This window comes from Muntiacus reevesi, chromosome 5, assembly GCF_963930625.1.
Source record: "Muntiacus reevesi chromosome 5, mMunRee1.1, whole genome shotgun sequence".
In the NCBI taxonomy this organism is placed as follows: domain Eukaryota; kingdom Metazoa; phylum Chordata; class Mammalia; order Artiodactyla; family Cervidae; genus Muntiacus; species Muntiacus reevesi.
Window position 1 is genome coordinate 114,606,983 of NC_089253.1, and position 20,373 is coordinate 114,627,355.

Consider the following 20,373-nt stretch of genomic DNA (forward strand, 5'->3'; position numbering starts at 1 on the left):
GGTAGCTGCACCCTAGCTTATTAACCAACGGATTTTCCACTTGGGTTGTGTGTCTTGGCTTTTCACTTGCAAAACGAGCCTCTAACAACTATTTGAAACGAAGTGACTTTATGATTTAGAAAGGGATGTTTTGCTAGCATTAGGAATTTTCTCTTCATGTATGTGACCACAAACAACTACACACATGTGTCATTGAGACAAATGGTGCTTGGTTCAGAGACACATGGATATGTCCTTTTCAAGATCTAAGATGCAGGGTTTCATCTCTGATAAAGCTCTAAGGCCTCTTCTGCAATAACTAGGAATTTTCCAATTCTGTGGTTTCTTAAATCTGGAATGAAATAAAATTTTGGATCATATGTTTATATATAGAGAAAATCCTAGTTATTTCAGCCTTACAAATAAGCATCCACACTTATATATCTGCATCCAGATAAAGATATGTATGTGTGTGTGTATATATATACACAAATACACTAAATACATATATACATACATATATATGTAATACACATGAGTATATGCATCATCAACATTCAAATTCTGAATTTTCCTTAATATTAAAGAAATCCAAGAATGCTCTGCCATTGTTTTCTAGAAAATTTCTGGAACCCTTTCCCTGGACTATCCTGGCCTTTCTAGGCATGATTTTCCACTGTCATTAGTGTAAGCTCAGGGAATACAAATTCATTTATTACTAGCCAAAGAGAAAACACAATTAGGAAAGTTAAAAATGTATAATTCATTCCAAAAATAAAAGAGAAATGACCTTTGGTGATTTTCTGCTTTGCATTATATGCCCTACTCTTTCCCCTCCATTAGAGTAGATAATTGGGAGTTAACCAGGCTCACATACACTCTAACAGCCTTCTCTTCCAGTATGGACAGAGTATGGATAGAATCTATAATCTGAATATTAGTGCTTTTTTAAAAAATGAAATAGTCATCCAGGTATTTAATTGTTATTTACATAGAGTGAGTGATTATTTGCAAAGCTGAATGACTAAATGTATTCTAAAGGAATGGGAACAATTTCTTGTGGGTTTACAGCATCTGGTATTTATAAAGCTACAAATCAACAGCCTCCCCCACCCTTGACCTTCCCCCCACCACACATGGGCAAAAACATGAATGCTTTAGTATTAATATCTGCATTTACTGTTGAGTAGTACTGCAGACTCAGAAACGCTGCTGATTCCCACCCTCTAGGTGGCTGCATTTCAATCACAGGTGAGTGATCCCTATGTACGCAGTTTGTAAAGCTCTTTGGACTTTTTCTGGTTGACGGGTGCTATGGAGATAATATAAAGCACTGTTTTATTATATCACAACACTGCAGGTCACTGTACCAAGAGGAGTGATGGAGGTAACACGGACACCTATCCATCCATACACACACATATACACACACACACAGTAACAATTTTCTTCCTCTGCTCCATGTTCCCCTCCTAGAACTAAAGTATTGGGAGGGTTCCTGGAAGAACTAGGCCCTAGAAACTGGTCCCTTCTCAGCCAATGGGCAAATGTCTTTCAATCCGTCAGCTTCCGATGGTGCCCCACCAAGGTTCAAACCCCATCCCGGCCCACTGTGGCCCTCGACCTTTCTTTGACTAAAGATGCTTAACCAGCCGTTCAAATTCCTGCCTGTCTCTGCCTTCCCATGCTGCCCAGGCTGCTGGCACGGAATGAGGAGGAAACACGTCTTCCACTTAAGGAGCTCGGCCAGGGAAGGAGAGAGATAAAAGGCTGAAGTTGCTGCACAATTCAAAAGCACAACAGGACGGAAAACAGAACTTTTCTTTCAAGGCCAAGTAAAACATGGGTGAAGGAGAGCTTGCAATGGGTCGGCCTGCAAAAGGGGGCCAGTGATGCAACTCAGGCATCGGGCACAAAATCCACCGCCGAGGGAGGGGAGCGCTGGAGAAAGGAGTACGTTTCGGCAGCTCATGGCTTCTCCACAGCAGAGATAAGAACTTTACACACGGGGGGTGGGCAGGGGAGAGTGGGGGAAGAGTACCCAGCCCTAATAAACTAATCTCAGCTAATGTAATGTTTATTGAATTCCTTGGATAATGATACCAGGCGTGTCATTATCATCATCAAAACCCAATCTCTGTTTTAAAAAGTTACAGATGATTAACACAACATCAAGTTGCTGCAAACAATTACTTAAAACCCCCACACAGACACAGACGTACACGCGCACACACACACCCGCACACGCACACACACAGAACCAGGAGGTCCCCATATTCTGTAGAATGAGGGAGGCTGCAGCTGTAGGCCGACAGCTTTCATATCCTCATTTGAATAATGTGTCCTGAATCTGTCACTTTATTCATTCTCCTTATGCTCAGTGTACTCTACATCAACAACAAATTAAGTTGTAAATAAGAGACAATCATCACTTTTGTTTTTAAGCAGCTACTGCAGAGAGAATTTCAATGTACGCTCCTTTCGACAGGGGGGAAAAAGAGGTGCTAGAGTTTGCTTTCCTAAGCACAAATATGGGGAAACTAACAGAAACGAAAACAGAAACAGTTCACTGTGGCTAAGGGGAGGAAAAAAAAAATCTCTAAAGCGCATCCCTCCAGAACCAGCTGAAATTTCTTCCAAGAAGTTATTAAGACATATAATGACAGAGGAGAAGTTTCTGGGACTAGAATGAAAATCCGTGTGCTCAGTCCTTTGGCCTTAATACACAAGGAGCCTCCTTGCTTGGCACAGCTTTGGACCGAAGGACAAGTGCATTAAATCAATTACAACACAGGTGTATTCACTAAACGACCCCATACTCATCTCCATTAACTTCTAAGAGTTCAAATTACTATGTCGTGCACAGAAATTGAAAACATAAATACTGAAAAACGTCCTTACCTTTACATCAGAGAAGTAGGTCTTCAGCATGTTGGAGCTGGGATAACGGGTATAAAAGAACATGAGCTTTGCTTTTTTCAAGTGATTGGGTGACAATCCTTCCTGCATGTAGGATGCAATTGGTTAAGGAGATAATTTCTTGAAACACAGGTACCCACCATCCCTCCCTCCCCCCTGCCAGGAGTCTGGAGGCCCACCCAGTAGCCACGGGAATTCTGGAAGATAAACGACTCTGGCCATGGAATTCATCACTAACTTGCTGTTGCTGGCTCAGAATGACCATTGCTGCTCAGAAATTGCCAAACATAACGGTGAGGATGCACAATTGAGTTGTGGGATCTTGGTGACTTCCTGGTGAGGAGGGCAAAACATTTATTCCCCGTTTGAGGTCCTGAGGCTATCTATATGGTCACTTGTTGCTAAGGAGACAAATGCGCCCAACAGGTATTGCGCAACTCTTATCATGAGAGTTTTTTTCCTTCTTTGCATTACAGTTCTGTTTGTTCTTCTCTTTGCTCTCTGCAGTTGACATCCAATTATTATACTAATGTAAGTGAAAATATAAAATGCATTATTTTGATCACTGTTAGGCAAGCTTCACATTTTACCTTTTAGTGCTAATATAACGGAGCATCTTGACTCACTTTCTTCCTATCTTATTATTATATCTTGTTAATTGTTTTCCTTTTCAATAATAGCTAAAACTTGGGAGGGGTAGTTTGGGTACTGAGAGAACAGGGAGGGGGTGTTGCTTTTGTTAAAGCAAGGATCCAAAACCAAATACAATTTGCCTCTCCTGGATTTATAGTTAACTCCTTGGAGAGTGGCACAGTGGTTGGGGCTAACAAATCAATAAATGTGGGTTAGCAGATCAATAAATGGCCACTTACCCAAAATAAGAAGGCCTATTTATCTGGAAACATCATTACCTTTTAGATCTGTAAACAGCAGCAACTAAAACAGTTCCCAAGAGAATGTGAGGCTAACCATAACAATCCCGGCTTCCTGATTCTCCCCCAGATTCTTGGCACTCCTCAGCACACTCGGAGCGGGGATGGCTCTGGTCACATCTGTGCCGCAGCCTGGCCCTGCCATTTCCTCAGCAAATTAATGGCTTTATAATTTATCAGAAATGAAGACGCACGTGGAGAAAATCAATGTGGTCCCCCACAAGGTCAATTAAGGGTCCTTCCTAGAAGCTCCTCTAAGGATTTTCTCTAAAAAGAGAATCCGAAAAAAAAAAAAAAAAAATAAGGAAACAGAAGAAAAGAAAATGTGCATGTGTGGTTGTATGCACACATGCACAAGCACACACACACTTGGCTAACAAGCTCCACAACCATTTCACACCACATGAAGCAAGGTCAAATAAACACAGATATTTAAGAAAGGCAAAGGTTTCTAAATGACCTCCATCAAGTACAGCGTGCCAAACCTCAGGAACAGAGGGGGAAACCTGAAAGTTCCTAGAGAAGCATAACTGAATTAATATTGATAAGCTCTTGACTACGTATAAGAGGGGGCTTAACCAAATATAATGCTGAGAATTTGATCAATTAGCATTCCCTTTAGTATCATGCAATTTGAAAAAGATCACCTTGGTCTGTGAATTGAAAAGTTAATGCCTTTTGTTTTCACTGAAAATAAACACTAAACACCGAAGAAAGAAATTTTGATGTGAGATCTGTAAGCCAAAGCAGCTTAACTGAACTTGTGTTTTTGTTTGAGATCCTTAATGATTACAAAGACGATAATTTATGACTGACATACTTCTTGTGCCAAGGAAAGAGCTGAAAGGCCCTCCAGTAACCTCCATTAGACCGAGAGAGGGGACTAAAGGAGCCCGGCACACTTCAGGACCATCTGTCCAAATGGATAAGTGAAATAATAGTTGCAAGCTGTCTCCTATTGCCTCGTGATAAGAGTTTTAGGCAAGTCCAAACTTCAACAAACATGCTCAGATCTGGGTTCTAATCTGTTCTTTCAGACCGGCTACATTCAAACAACCTGGTACATTTAATTATTAGCGGGGAAAAGTCCCAAATCTTTTCAAATTTGGTCTCATACAAAGCAAACTGCTTTGCTGCGGCTCTCAGAGATTTCTTGAGCCACCAAAACTTCCTGGAGCTTTCAATGTCTTTAAATTAAGCTAAGATGTTTTCATCATTTTTATTTAAAAAAAAACAAAAGAGCAAAGTATCCATCTTCTTTTGATTGGGATTTAGAGGCTTTTTATTTCATGACAAAATCATCCTAATTTGAATTTCTCAAGTCCTTTTTTTTTTTTTTTTGCTTTAAAATGCTTCCTGTTGGAAATACTTGGAATCGATCAGTGGCAACGGAACACAGAATACATCTTTATTTCTTGCTCATCATGTAATGAAGATAAAATTCCCATAAAATATATGTTTCTAATAAACTATTAAAAATAGCTAATGAAAGATTTAAAAGCCAACAGTTAGATAATCCTTTTTTTTTCCTCCTCAAAATAAATCTGAACTGACCAATTGGTTAATTTCCCTTTTAAGTGCTTGTGCTGAAAAGCAACTGTTCTTCCAAGAAAGCGCTAGCTGTTTCCAGGATACTTACACACGCACAATGAGTCATGATGGAATAGATTCAGTAAACATACAGCTGTACTGAACACGAGCTAAGCTCCATTCAAGGCCAGGAAAGAAAATGAGCACAAATAAATATTAAGGAGGTAAAGGGGGGGGGTGGGGTGAGCAAACAAGATCTGTCCCGGCAGCTCATGTGGCTTTGCCTCAATTCTCTTAGCCATAGCTTTGTGAAGACAGATGACATTCAATTCTATGTATAATGCAAAATAGACAATAACTGCTGAAACTTGAGACAGCTGCCAGGTGTAAAAAAAAAAAAAAAAAAAAAAGGAAAAGAAAAGAAAAAGAAAAAAAAAAGAAGAAAAGATGATAAATCCATAAATTAATGAAAGACATCTGCTGGGGAATATAAAAGATCAGAGAAGTAAGGGGACTGCAGCTGAACCTAAAACGGTGTTCAAACAACCCGAGGATGTAAGTGTTGTCTGTTTACCAAGCACGGTATAACCTCACCTAAACAACAGCCGCAGGAGCAGCGGAGGCAGCAAAAAGGCAAATGGGAGGATAATAGGTTGTGAAGGCTGCAAGAAGAAAATTCTTTTTTTTCCCCAGCTGAATCCTGAATTGTGGCTAGAGGTTTTACGTGCTGCAGGGCCAACCAAAAAGATCGGGAGGACTAATTCTCAAACGTTTTTGAAATCTGGAGGATTTTAGCTTTCTCCTTAAGCTCTGAGTTGCTATGTTTCTAAAGACTTTTCCCCCTTAGACACCTTAAATGGGCAGAAAAGATCTAAATTCTCACATTTCATAAAGGGAGAGAGCCAGTTGTGGCTCCACTAAGAAGTTTAACATAATCAATGGGATGTGTAGTTTATGGATTTTTTTTTTAATGTACTTACTTCATAATCAGAGAGAGGGAGAAGAGAGGAACCCAGAGTCTTTCAGTCTTTAACAGTCATGTTTCCCTACAGATAATACACCTAATAGAACTCCTGTGGCCCCACATGACTTCCAAAATTGTAAAAAATCAACTTCTACGGATTCATTCATATTTTAGAAATTCACTTTGAATTCAGGTTTTCTGGGTGGATTTTTAGCTTCAAATTATTAAGCCATTTTCCTTATTGAACCTCAAGTATTTTTTAACATTCTCCCTAAAAGTTCAACAGGGAAAGCTGGCTGCCGGGGTGCAGAGCCTCCGTTTCTTCACCTGCACGTCTTAACCCCGCTTGGAACATGGTTCTTGGGCTTTACTTGGGTGCATGCAAATGTTTGAGGCCCGAACAAGGCTATTTTTCTTGAGATGCAAAGAGGATGAATGACAAGGAACATCAGGAGGAAAAACAATTGGCTGGCTGTTTCTTTTGGAATTTGAATAAAACTTAATATTTGATTAAATAGATTCATTTGCAAAGACACTGAACAAATTTTTTATATCCAAGACATGAGCTTTTGGGGCAGGTGCACTGACATTCAGTTTACCATGCACACATTCACTACTGCCTTTCTATCAGAAAAGATACCAAGGTAGTGCATTTCATGACATAGAACATATATGCTTAATGTGCAGGGCTTGGAATGGATTTATCTGATAAGCTGGTGTCCCTTATAGTTCTTATCTGGGCTCCTTTGTTCAAAGAAACAGATGATGCCTTTGGGGTGGGAAAGAATCGTTCCTTAAGTATTCAATTATCTGTTACAGTTTGGAAAGCCATGAACTAAAGAGAAAAGCAATAATGGCAATCATGAAGATACCATTTCATCCCATTTCTCCTCATTTTGATGGAGCTTTTCAAAGGATAACTGCATAACAGGTTTGGATATGGCCTTGTCTACTTAAACTGAAGTCCGCTCGCTTGCTGTGATTCCTAGAGAGTTCTTTAAACTAAAAGCTTGAGAATTTTGCCTAGGCACCATCATCAGGAAAGTCAAGGGAAGAACTCATGGCCACACAAGGACAGAGACGGTAGAAAAGGAGATCCAGTCTCCCAACAGACACTCCTGTTCTCACGGCCTTCAGAACTGTGTAGACTCCAGAAAATGGTACTCGCCTATCTTTTTCCTGAGAAATAATAGAGCAAAGAGATAAATGGTTAACAGGGCGAGGTTGTGGAGGGGAAAAGAGAAAGAAACAGAAGCCGGAAGGCCAGCAGGAAGGAAATGTAATAATTAATTGCAGGAAGAGGCCAAAACTATTTAGGGACACACAAGAAATAACTCCAGGTGTAAGCAACTAGTATTTCACACGAACACAGGTGTTTCCAAACCATCCCTGTTGAGCAGAATCTTCTACCATAAGAGAGAGAAGTTATTCATTCCTTTGAAGAAGAAGCAACTCAATTCTCTTTAAAGCCTTTGATATGTATAGAAAGAAAAGGAAGTTCTTTCTAATCAAATCCTCAAAATTCCTCAGGGGATTTAGAGAGGGTGAGACAGACAGCATAGGCAACATTTAGAGCAATCCAAAGATGGTTTTCTTAGAAGATTCAACTTATTCAAAAAACAACCACCAGAATCCAGCATCTTGAGTTCAAGAGTTAAGTGTGGCCTTATAAGACTTTGAAACCTGGCTTCAAATAGTCATGCAAATGGGCATGTCCCTTTCCTGTGTGTGTGTGTGTGTGTGTGTGTGTGACAGAGAGAGTGAGGGGAGAGAGAACCCACCATCACTACAACTGGCTTCAAAATGAAGTAAGAGATCTCCAAGGAGCAATGGGGTCTGGCTCTGGACATAAGCCTGGTATGAGCCCCAGAAGACACTCTCCTGCAAAGCCTAAAAAAATAAAATAAAAAACCAATGCCTGTGTCTTTGTAAGTTGCCTTTCTCATCACCAATATTCCAATCTGACCAATGTTTGTTGCCTGCTTATGATGTGTATGACATGGCGCCTGGCACAGCTTTGATTCAGGACTGGGGGATTCAACCTCAGATCTCTGAAAGTTAGATTTGTAAATCAGCAACCAAACCAAGACTCATCTATTTACGTCTTAAGTCCTCACATCTTTCCCTCCAGACATTATCCTCTTCTTCCTCTCTACACAGAGACTCTGTGCTTAACTGCGCAAGTGGGTCTCACATGTGTATCACACATTCACCTTACCAGAAATCTTCACTGCTATCCTGAGTTGGCTGGAAAAGATGACCTTCATATCAAGGAAAACACATTTCTACCACAGCTGGGACTTTGCCCTTACGTGGAAGCCTCTGGAGTGGGGTTAGATATGAAAATGCCAATTTCTAGTCATCAAGACAATTGCTCAAAACCCTCACGTTAGCAACAGCCAACTTAATAGCTAAATTTTATATCCATCTGGCAATTTCCTATAAAAGAAACATGCCTCTACTTGCCCCCAAATGCTACTATTTTACTCCCCCAAAACATCAACCACACAATTTTTTAAAAATTTACTAAAAGGACCAATTTATAGAGAAAACGAGTTAAAAATAACTAGAGTTCAGGACAGGTCTAATGAAAAAATATAACTGGCATTTCAAAAGTCAGGTTCAAAATATAAAAGAGACCTAAAATGAGGCATTTTTAAAGTTGAATACAGCTGAGTTTTATATTTAATTGTGCTCTCTCGCTTTCCAAAATAATTTGCTTTGTGTATGTTAGGACAAAAGATTTCTGTGTATGGCTGAACAGAGGTTAATCATGCATAGAGGCAGCTGCACCAGACCCGAAGAACAGACCTTGGGAGAACGAGAGAGACGGATGTCGTCTGAATAAATCAGTACCTGTATATTTCCCTAAAAAAAAAAAAACAACCCTTAAAGATAAGGAGAGTATCTAACTCCCCATCCACATCCATCTTTCTCCCACTGCAGACTCCCACCAGCAAAGGGTTCCTCATGATATTTAATCAGGTCTTCTTTAAATGGACCAGGAGCCTTCTAGATGGCTAAAGGGAGAATTCTTCTTATGGAATCTTGGGGATCTCGAAACTGACTTTACTCCACTATAAAACCTACTATGTTAAAATCTGATGAGTGCAATATTACACTGAGATTTCCCCCCTCCCCCATCCTCTAAAAATACTCTTGGGGAGAAAAAAAGAAGAAGAAGATAATACGGGAAGAAACAGCAGGAAAAAACACGGCTGCAAAATCACAGATGAAATAGGAGCGCTTGCAGGCAATCAACAACTTGTGAAAGTTGCAGGCATGTTGGCTTCCTGTAACGCTTTTGTGCAACCAGAAGTGCCACGCGCGTGTTGCTAAAAGCCTATGACTCGGAATAAGAGGGCAGACTGGAGAAGACAGGAATCGACATGACTCTAAAACCTTGGGTAAACCTGACCTCGGGGGGAAGCCTTCTTGGTTTCAGTTTGTTTTCTCTTTGGGGTGGGGGGGCTAATGAAAGGATATTGCACTTCCCGAATACGGTGAGATCTCGGACATGTCTTGAAGATCGCCACACTCGGATTTGATGAGAGACAAGGAGAGCCCTTCCGCGGAGCTGGGTGGGTGTGCTGGTGAACAGGGGTGGTGGCTCAGGTGGTGGGACGACATCTTGGTCCTCAGACTCGTGGTCTCCCTAGTTAAGTCTAAGGATTCAGGAGAGGCTCGGTCTTTCCCCGAGAAGGAGCCGGCGGGAGCACCTATTGGACTCTGGAACGGGTAGGCCATCAGGGGCAGGGGGAAGGGGTGGCGGAAGGTGGACGTGGTGAAGCCCGCGGTGGCCGAGAGGGGCGACTGGTGCAGGGGCTGGTGGTGGCCGCCGGCCGGGGGGCCGGGGGCGGACTGGTCCGAGGAGTTTTTGCGGACCACCAGGGGCAGCGCTTCGGTCTGGTCTGTGGAACCCGGCATCTGCACGCTGCCAAAGGCGTCCAGGGGATTCGGAATGATGACATCGCCAAAGCACTGCAGGCGCTGGTTGGCGGTGTGGAAGTTGTGGTTCTCCCCGTTGACTGCAAACCGGGCCTGGGGGATCTGCAGCGGTGGGAAGACCTGAGGAGCCTGGCGGGAAGGCTTGGCCGAGAAGACTTTGACCACCGTGTCCACCACTTGCGACATGGCGGTGTTCAGTTCCTGTTTCAAGGTCTCGGCCAAGTGTTTGCCTTCGGGCTGCAGCGAGTTGGGCCCGGGGTCTCGTTCTTTGTGGCTGCCTTCCCGCTTGGGCTTGTTTTCGGCCATTTCCTGCTCCCGGATCAGGGCCCGGGCTCGGTCGATGAACTGCCCCGGGTCCAGCTCGCACATCTCATTGTCTGACCTCCCCACCGAGTCCTGGGCCCGGGCCTCCAGGATCTCGGAGCGCATGCTGTCTTCAGACAGGTTACCGTCTTCATCATTTTCAGAATCGGTGCTGTCATAGATTTGGTAGAACTTTTCCTGCAGCTGGCGCAGCTGTTTCTGCATGTCCTCCAGCTGCTGCTTCAGCTGTCGGCGCTCCTCTCGCTTCTGTTCTTTGCGAGCTGAAACCAGCTGCTGGAAACTCTGCTGCTGCTGCTGGGGCAGCTTCTGCTTGCGTTTGTTTTCTCGGTAACTTTCTCGGGGACTCACAGACTGCGGGGCCATCTCTCTTTCATTTTCATTGCCCCGTAATGCCACACTGGGGGAATGGCTCATACCCCGGATTATATTCTCAACCCGGGCGCGCTTTGCTCTCAGGTGTTCGTCACATAAGCGATCCATATCAAACTGGCTCATAGTAGGCCTGCCAAAAGGGGAAAGACACTCTGGGGGGCTGTCTCTTGAAGAGTTGCTGCATATATCCTCTTGATGTACTTCGGAGCCTGTACTAGAGAGACCGCTGGCTTGGAAACTGGGCTCTGTGCCACCATTTTTGTTCATGTTATTTTTCAACAGCTGGGAAATTATGGTTGCTCCTGGAAAAGGCATCATGGCATCTTCATACGAGTTCGCCCTCTTCAGCAGCTTGCGGAGTACGTTTGACTTCTCCCCATCTGCATGCTGCACCACTGAATACTCAACATCCTGCTCGGAACCTTGGGGATTCATGGCACTAAAAAACGTGGCTCTTGCCTTAGCGAAAAATGCAGATGCTGTCCCTACCGTCCTTTTCACTCCAATGTCAACTCTTCTCCTCTTGGTTTGCCGGCTTAAGAGGGCTGTGCTGTCATGGTCAGGCATCACTGGACAGTTATTGTGCCATCTTCAAAAGCTCGTCAGCTGGGCACAGCTCAAGAATCCCGGGACCCTGGCCAACAGAACAAAAGGACTGATGAATCATTTTCTTTAAATTTCTCCAAATTTCCTGACCTCAATCCTGAATCAAATGCAAAATGCATAGGCTCTGGGATTTATGGCACATTACAATTATTGCAATTTATTATGCACTCTGCTTGAAATGAAACATTTTTAAATATTTCTGCTCCACTGGTTTAAGATGGATTAAGATTAAAAAAAAAAAAAAAAAGCAAAAACTGCTTAAGCACCAGTAATATGATTCTCTTTCACAAATGCCTAAAATGATACTGTTTATCTTCAGAAGAAACAGTAGATTATAAGAACACAGCCTCTGACAACCAATTGATTAAATTTTGGGCACTGAGATTCATATTACAAAAGCAGATAAAAGTGGTCCATACTTAAGAAATAAGGTTAAATTTTGAGGATGCATGAAATCTCAATGAAAAATTCCATTTCTGCAATAGAATTATTGTGGCTTTAATGCTATTAAGGGGAAACGAGTCTAAAAAATGCAAATATTTCACATACACCCTTTATTACTGAATTTTAAAATATTTTTGTCATATGTGAAATGGGGAAGAGAACACTCCCATCAGCATCTTTCCAACATAAATGGTCAATTTAACATGGAAATAAATGCACAAATACTCATTTTACAAGTCTGCTTATTTAGCACAGATATGTGGGTTTTTTTTATTACTAAAAATCACATCTGAAGATGGTGTCTGTTGCTGGATTTTAATGTAAGTGTAAGGATATTTATAAATTTTTATCTTGTCTTTTTGATGACTTAAATTTTAAAGTTGGACTCAGTGCCAAAGAAGGACATTATCACATTTTAGAAATCCATATGTGGAAAAATAAATTGAGTTAGGCAAGGATAAATACATCATCAGTACTAGTTTTTGTTTTTTTTTTTCCTATAATCTGCCAAAATAATACTTCAAATGCCTGAAGAAACTCTTTAACATACACCATTTGTGAATCTTATTTCTCATGCCAAATTAAAACATTAAAAAAAAAAAAAGACTGAAAGGAGTTACATAAAGAAGAAAGAAGATAATGTCAATTAACTATGTGAGAAAGGGAAATACTGTCTCTGCATATGAACTTCCATTGTTTCTTAGGAACACAATATAAAAAGAGAATATCCTTCCTTGCATTTTACAAAAGGCACTTGACATATTTTGTGGTGTTAACCAGTGATGCTAACCCCAATTCTGTCTAAACGTTAAGATGTCACATCTCCTTGCTTACAATGGACGTTTTAAGAAGAAAATGAAAATATTTTTTTTTTCACACGGGGTTTATCTAATATTAAACTTCACGTTTGCTTAACAGAGCACATCTTCACAATAACAGGGTCTATTGCCAAAGGCAGCGTGCAGAGTGTTTGGAACAGCTCCCATCTCTTTCGGTTCACCTGTAAAAACATCTACGTGCTCCCTAGGACTGCATCTGTGGCTAGTTTTAAAGAATGACTATCCATGCAAATAGGCATAATTTCAGCATGAAATAACCTGTAAAAATCAAGAAAAAGCTCAATGCTTAGATGGCAATGTGTATTTTTTTTTTAAGCAACAAAGATGTCATCCTGCAACCCTTGTTCCCAGTATTCCTATGAAGATGCAACCTTTAAAGAAAACCTGGTTCAGAGTGTCAAGAAAGCAACACGATGCTTCTTTATATGTTTTTTGGATGCTTGAGGGTAAAATAGTTTTTGTGTGCCTCAGGATGAAATTTCCTAAACTTGGAATGGAATCAGATCTTGATAACTTCAGCATTAGGGTTCAAAATTGAATTCAAGATGATTGTGACCCCTCACACATTAATAAATGAAATTGGCTTCAGTAATACAAGAATCCAATGGCAAATATTTCGCTAACATGTTAGATCTGATAAATCAGGTACAGCTGTAAAGTGAGAGAAAAAAGGGGGGAAACAAACAAGGAAAAAGATGAATTATTTTAAACCTCAGAAAGACTCTCATATTGAGGGGGAAGTCTTTGCAAGGAGGACTCTGTGTGTATATATCAGCTTTTCAAAAAGACAGTTCATTGTCATTCTTTAAAAATTTTACCTCTTGTCTTTTTGTGTGTAAATCATTTTCTCTTTAATAGCACCTGAAAAGCACACAGATCTCCAATCAAAATGTTGAATAAACTTTCTGCAGTATTTTCTTCCCCTGCTCCTCTTCACATCCTATCTGGATTTTCCTCCTACCCATCCTTGTTATAGGAAGAGCATCTCTGCAAGAGAGGCTCAGAAACAACACGCTGGTATAAGAGATGAACACAAGGTCACCCACAGCCATCCTTCCTTTCCCAGCTGCCTCTACCTCTGCGTCAACTGCACTTCCTCTCCTCTAGCCGAGGTATCAACAGCTGCATCCCCACCTCATGCTTGAGCCAAGAGGAGGACTGTGCTCTTTCTAAGGTGGAAAGAAATGATACGCTCATCTTCAGTGGTGAATGCGTGTTAATTAAACATGATCATTGGGTGTTATAAGAAGAAACTATCCTATAACTTCTTTAAAATTCCCCAAACGAAACTGATTTTTGCAATTCTCTTTCAACTGGTTAGCATTCTTAGATCAAATAATAATTTGTTTCTGTTTGGGGCTAAGGGAAATTACATACTTTTAGGTCTTTTTGTAAAATGTACAGCTGAGACATAACAATCAAGACAAAACAAATGGGAAAACTAGGAAAAATGATATAATCCAGCAAGAAAAGGCATTATATTAATAGGCGTGAATAAATAAATCTCTCCATATGGCTTTGAGCTGAATTCAAAAATGAAGGTATAGGAGTCATACACATTGAGATTATAACCCATGGAGGCTATAGGAGAGATTAAATAAAATAACTGGTTGACTATAGTATTTTATCAGCATCATGTTTCACAAACAGTATATATAAATATTTTACCACACAAGAAAATGCATTGTTAAATGACTATAATATAAATTAAATCACCTGAAAATGCTTTCAAAAGTGCTTCCGTGACTTCCCAGTTCAGAATTTAGAGAATGCTATGGAATGAATTTATCAGTGATATCAACCTGCCCATTAAATTTTTTTTTAAATTTCCTTATTTCTTAATATATGTATTAAGCCATATGTTTCAACTACAATTATTATTGATTTTTATTATATTTAATCTTGAGTTTAACCTGGTAATGGGAAACCTTCTGATCAGCACTGGTGAACATCAATATCAGCAAGTATGCAGAAAAATACTGATACAGAATTTGAACCCAAATAAATGTATTATCGATCAATACACATATTCTATTCCTTTAAAGTCCTTTTAATTAATATGAAAATCTACATAGAATATTTTATTATTAAATATTGGGTTGTACCACTTTTTATCTAGCTACACAAATGCTTTAATAACTTCTATACGAGGAGTATCTTAACATTAGCAGATTCTTCCCAGAGAAAAGAGAACAAACATCCAAGTACAATCAAGTCAGATTTTAAGGACTCCACAACATTCTTCATTAAAATCTGAATTATCTGAAGAATGTAAGATAACTTTACAAGGAGAATCCTAAGGAAGCTGATGATAATGTCAGTAGAAAAGAATTTTCAGGGAAGGATTTCAAAGGAACACTGCAGCGTGAAGTAGAAAGTGGTGAAGTGCTCTGCTTTAAGTTTATGTATGGAGGAGTCCCTTCGCCGTTCATCTGAACCTAGCACAGCAGTGTTAACAGGCTATACTCCAGTACAAAATAAAAGTTTAAAGTTCGGGGGAAAAAAGTTATTTGGGGAAGGGGGTGCAACCTTTACGCCTCTATCTGGAGTCCAGATTCTGTACAAAGATGTGTTCACTATGGTTTTTATTCAAATAGTTCAGGTAAATCTTTTATGAAATGGGGAAGAAGGTATGGTTGGCATGGTTTCCTGCTTGGATTATATAGATCATCAGTCTTGATTGATAAAATGATTTGAAGAAATTGCTCAAGCCTATGCTTTTACTTCTTTTAGAAAACCAGCTTTAAGTGGGCCTCTGATCTACTTGAGTCAAGTCCCTTATGAAATTTCAAGTGGAATAACACCAACAAAGAACATTGTGAATCCATCTGGAAATCAGTAATTCAAGGGGGAAAATCAGATGACTTGATTTAGGTTCTCCCCTCCCCCACCCCACTGCCCCCGCCCAGGCCCCCTACCAAGCTGTCCCCTTCACTGCATTTAAGAGTTCATTTCTGCTAATTAGCAACTTTCTCCTTGGAGATGTTCCTGCTATAAGGTTAAGAAAGCCTTTGGTGTTTACTGTGAATAATCCACTTGATATTAGTTAATACTTAATTAAGATTGTATTGTCAAAAGCTTATAACAGACTCTAAATTTTCCTATCATAGAGTTCTCAAATCAGAACCATTTCATTTAAAATTCCTCCATTCTATCAAAAATTCCACACATTTTTCACCTGCAAGATGAAAACAGCAATTTTCTGGAACATGCCTAAAATATTCATTTCTACTTATTTAAAAAGTAATAATTCACCAGATTAGTAAACAAAAGGGAGTGAGAAATAACTTCAAGAAGAAATAATTTTTTTTTCTTTCTGAAGAGAACTGAAATACTCTAACTGTCCTCTGAAGCTTTAGAATACACCAGGCAATAAGGTTTTAGAAATTTCTTATGTATATGTCCTTTACAATATATACAGATACTTAATTAGAATTCAATTATAACATATCAGGCACAATCCATCTTTATATTATTAAATTACTAACATTTTATAAGCTTTTATTAATCTTGAACTTTACCATTCCTTATCTCAACAGTTGCAAATGCAAACAATACCTATAAGAAATTCATGAAAAAAGGCCTATTTCACTTTGAATAAATAAAGAGCACGCCTGGCAGCTAGGTTATGTTTTAAGATTGTAAGTGCTACTTACAGAAGAAAGATGTTAGGGAATGAATAAAGTGAGAACAAAGATGCATGTTACGTATGCATGACATTTTTCTCACAAGGTGGTGATTAAACCAAATAGAATTCTGCATAATGGACACATAAAAATATCAATAAGTGCCCAGCACAGAAAATACTTATCAAAAATAAAGCGAATGAACATATCCATAGATGACATGTTAATTATGAAAGAACTGCAAAAGCATCCAAGAAAAGTATTAGGAGGAACTTGGATGTTTAAGTTGAAAGAATAAATGACATACACTCTCATCTTCATGAAACAATGATCATCCACCAAGCAACCAAACCAACCAGCAAAAACCATTCGCCATCTAATCTAATTCTATGCAACTCAAGAAGCAGCCTGTTTGAAAGAAAAAAAAAATAAAAGATCAGATGTTGAGAATCCAGATATAGTGCCTACACTGAATTCTCAATAGCCTCCTTCACACACGAATCCACAGTCCTTACCTTCATCTGTTTTACCACTGCAGAAAGAGGTCCACGGTGTAGCCCACGGACAGGTTAACCAAATTACTCCCCTTTTTCTTCATCACCACCCACAGCCCATTTAATTCTGAAAATGCTCAGAAGTTCTTGCAAGAAACTCTTCAGAGAGCGGACTGCCTGCATCTTGCATCAAATAGAAAAGCACCAGTTACCTCTCACATACTTGAGATTTTCCTTCTCCATCAAAGTACTAACTAGGACATCTGGCACATGTCTGGTACAATGACAGGCTCATTCTACTTTATGAGAGTATTTAACATATGACTTGAAAGAGTTTATGCACATACCTATTCTTTCTGGGCAGGGAGAAAGCACGCTAAAAAGATAAGCGTTAACAACAGTAACACTTTCAAACTGACTTTGGTATTCTTGGCAGTTACACATACTACCCATGGATGTCCAGATCACACACACATACGCACACACACAAAAGAAAGCTCTCACCACTCCCCCGCAACACCCCCACAGACCTGGGAGACAGGCGTAAACCAGAGGGAAGCAAAGAGAAAGTCAATGTCCCTCCACCTGCTGCCTGAAGTGGGGGGTAATTTCAGCTGCCTGGCAGACAGGAGCCTGAGACACAGCCTCCCTAGCAGCCTGCCAACATCCTTAAGAAAAATAAACAAACACATACCAACTTGTCCCCCACCCCCAACCAAAGGACTCACATGGCAGGGCTCAAAACATAACAGCCTAGTTCCCATTAGCCCGGACAATCCTATTAACCAGGGCAACCATAAATTCATAAACCTCTCCAACCCTGGAGCACGCACCGTGGTCTGGAACGGTATAGACACACACAGACACAGAGGAAATTTGCACCTGTCTTTCTTGACACAACACACCTGTCAGGCCCTGCCCATGCACAGCCCTCGGGCTAATAGACCTCTGCCTACGTAGTCTAGGAAAGCACTTTTTTTTTTTTCTTTTGGTAAGGGAGGTTATAGATGGGAGAGAGAGTGGGGTGGAGAGAGAGAAAGAGAAGAGACTTCTAGCCTTGACTTTGAGAGAAGGCCACCCTGTGCTTGCACTGTTTTCATAAGCTCAAGGAGACAACCAGACCTTCTTGGAAAAATAAAAACAAGCAGGTGAGTTCTCAGCCTTCCCCCAGGCGGAGCGGGTTCTGGATTGCCAAGAACAGCAGTTTCACACTCCAACCTGCCTCCTTGGGTTATTTAAGACTGTCGATCAACCCCTCCTCCCAGTTCTTCTCAGCCTGCCTGGAGGACTCTCAACTTCCGAAAAAAAAAAAAAAAAAAAGGTGGAAAAGTGGCGGGAGACCTGTGAGTCTCCCTCCAAAACTACTCCCCCTTTAACTTCCCTCCTGCGCCCCCCACCCCCCGGCCCCTCCAATCCACACTCTCTACCTGCGTTGAGTTTCAGCCCGAGGAGTAAGTGGCGGGCACACCCGAAGAACCAACAACTTGCTAAACTGGGGGCTTTGGGGAATGTCTCCCCCCACCCCCGCAGCTTGCCCTCGTCGCCCCCTCTCCTTGTCTGTTTAGGCAAGATAGCCGCTCTTCCCGCGCCGCTCCCCCTCCTCCGGACTTTTCTTCCCAGTAGCAATCACGCTCACCTCTCCATTCCTCCCTCTCCAGTCCTCCGAAGTGGGGCAAAATTGTAGGTACCACCCAGACGAACCAAGATCAGATGGAAGCAGTCCAACCGAGCCGACCGCCGGCGTTGACTGCGAGCAGATCCGCTGGACAAGAACATCCCCTACCCCCACCCGGACCGCGATCCTTCCATCCTCCCGCGGGGCTCGCGCGCCAGCGCCCCCTCCGACCACGCGACCCCCCCCGCCCCCCGCAACCCGAGGCTTCCAGTGCCACCTTACCCTACTGAACTTGACTTAGCCCTGGGTCCTGCGAGCTCAGGAGAGGGGCGCCGCGCTCGTAGCCCGGGACCATCTCTCCACTGCTCCAACCCCGATCTCAACATTTCGGCTTCGACAGCGTTTTGAGAGGCAAGTAGCCGAGCGCCCCCCCACCACCCCACCCCCTCCTCCTCCTCTCTCTCCCTTCCTCCCTACTCCCTGGCCCTCTGCTGGGGTTAAAAAGGAGAAGTGAAAGGTATGCAAATGACAAGCAAATTGGAAGAGCCTGGAAGAAAGGCAGCTATAATAAACAAGACAAAGAGAGGGGACGTGGGGACTAGCCCAGGAGTTTTCCTCCGGGCGAGATGGGAAGGATGAAGCTGGGGAGGAGACCCGGGGGATCCAGACGAACAAAAAGCGACCCGGTCCCCCTCGCGGTCCTCTCTCCGGAGAAGAGGGCCAGAGAAAGAAGGAAAGGAAGCGAACGCCTCCTCACCGCGTCCCCCCCCCCCCAACCGCCCCCGAAACACACACAAAAGGTGACAAGATCAGCGAGAAGTCCAGCACTACCAGCCTTCTCCCCCCTCCACGCACACACATCGCCAACACCACCCCCCAGCCACCAGCAGGAAAGAGAAAGAAATAAAAAGCCAAGCGGATCACTTACTCTTAGGAACTGGGAGGAGCGGAGCGCTGAGTTCCACTGAGGCTCCTGCTTAGAAACTGTTTAGACGCTAATTTTTTCCCCCCTTAAATTATGATTCATCTAAAGAACACCCTTTTCTCCCGGGGATGGGGGTGGGGGGGAATAGATGTGCACACGGGTCTGAGTAATGGGAGTCTCTTTTGCTGGTCTTCTCATTCAAGAACAAGCCGGTACAAGTGATTCTGGAAAAGGGGAGGGGACTCGCGAAGGAGGGGAGAAGATACTTACGCGGTGCAGAGAGCGGTGGGACCCACCGAGCCCTTTTTTTTTTTTTTTTTTTTTTTTTTGGGCAGGCGGAGAGAGGAGGACACGCGCGCGCACACGCACGGGGAGAGATCTTGCGGGTGATGAATATGATAATTGGACAAGGGACGGTGAGTCCGTGCGGGCACGCGCGAGCGGGCCGGCGGGGAGAAGGAGACGGGAGAGAGGAGAGGGTGGGAAGAGGAGCGGAGAGCGCGCAGGAGGCGAGGCGAGAGGTGAGAGGGAGCAGAGGGGAGAGAGGAGAGGAGAGGAGCGAAGCGGAGAGGGAGCGGGCGGACCCGGCGAGAGCTCTTTTGCGCCGCTCTGCTTCCCCCGGCTGCAATGGTGTATTATTTCCGAGCGCTCCCTCGGCTGAGGGCTCCGCTCCACAACAAGATTTACTTTAAGACACAGCTGAAGGAAACAGGAAGACCGCACGTCACAGTCTGACTGACGTACCCGGCCCCAGCACCCAATCGCGAGGCGCCTTCGGATTCAAGGGGGGATAGCGAGGCAAGAGAACTTGGGAGGAGAAAAAAAAATATATAAAAGGGGTGGGGGTGAGGGGCTG

The 20,373-nt window shown here is 42.3% G+C and overlaps 1 protein-coding gene across 1 annotated transcript in view; it reads right to left on the reverse strand.

The window, feature by feature from the left end:
* PROX1 (prospero homeobox 1) overlaps positions 1 to 20,172 on the reverse strand; it is a 54,871-nt gene extending 34,699 nt beyond the window's left edge. The window contains exons 1-3 of the mRNA XM_065936222.1: positions 19,788 to 20,172; positions 9,809 to 11,602; positions 2,881 to 2,986 (exon numbers count right to left, since the gene is read on the reverse strand). Coding sequence (XP_065792294.1) covers positions 2,881 to 2,986; positions 9,809 to 11,535 — 1,833 coding nt within the window. The 5' untranslated portion in view covers positions 11,536 to 11,602; positions 19,788 to 20,172. The remainder of the gene's footprint in view (positions 1 to 2,880; positions 2,987 to 9,808; positions 11,603 to 19,787) is intronic.
* Positions 20,173 to 20,373: the final 201 nt, after the last annotated feature.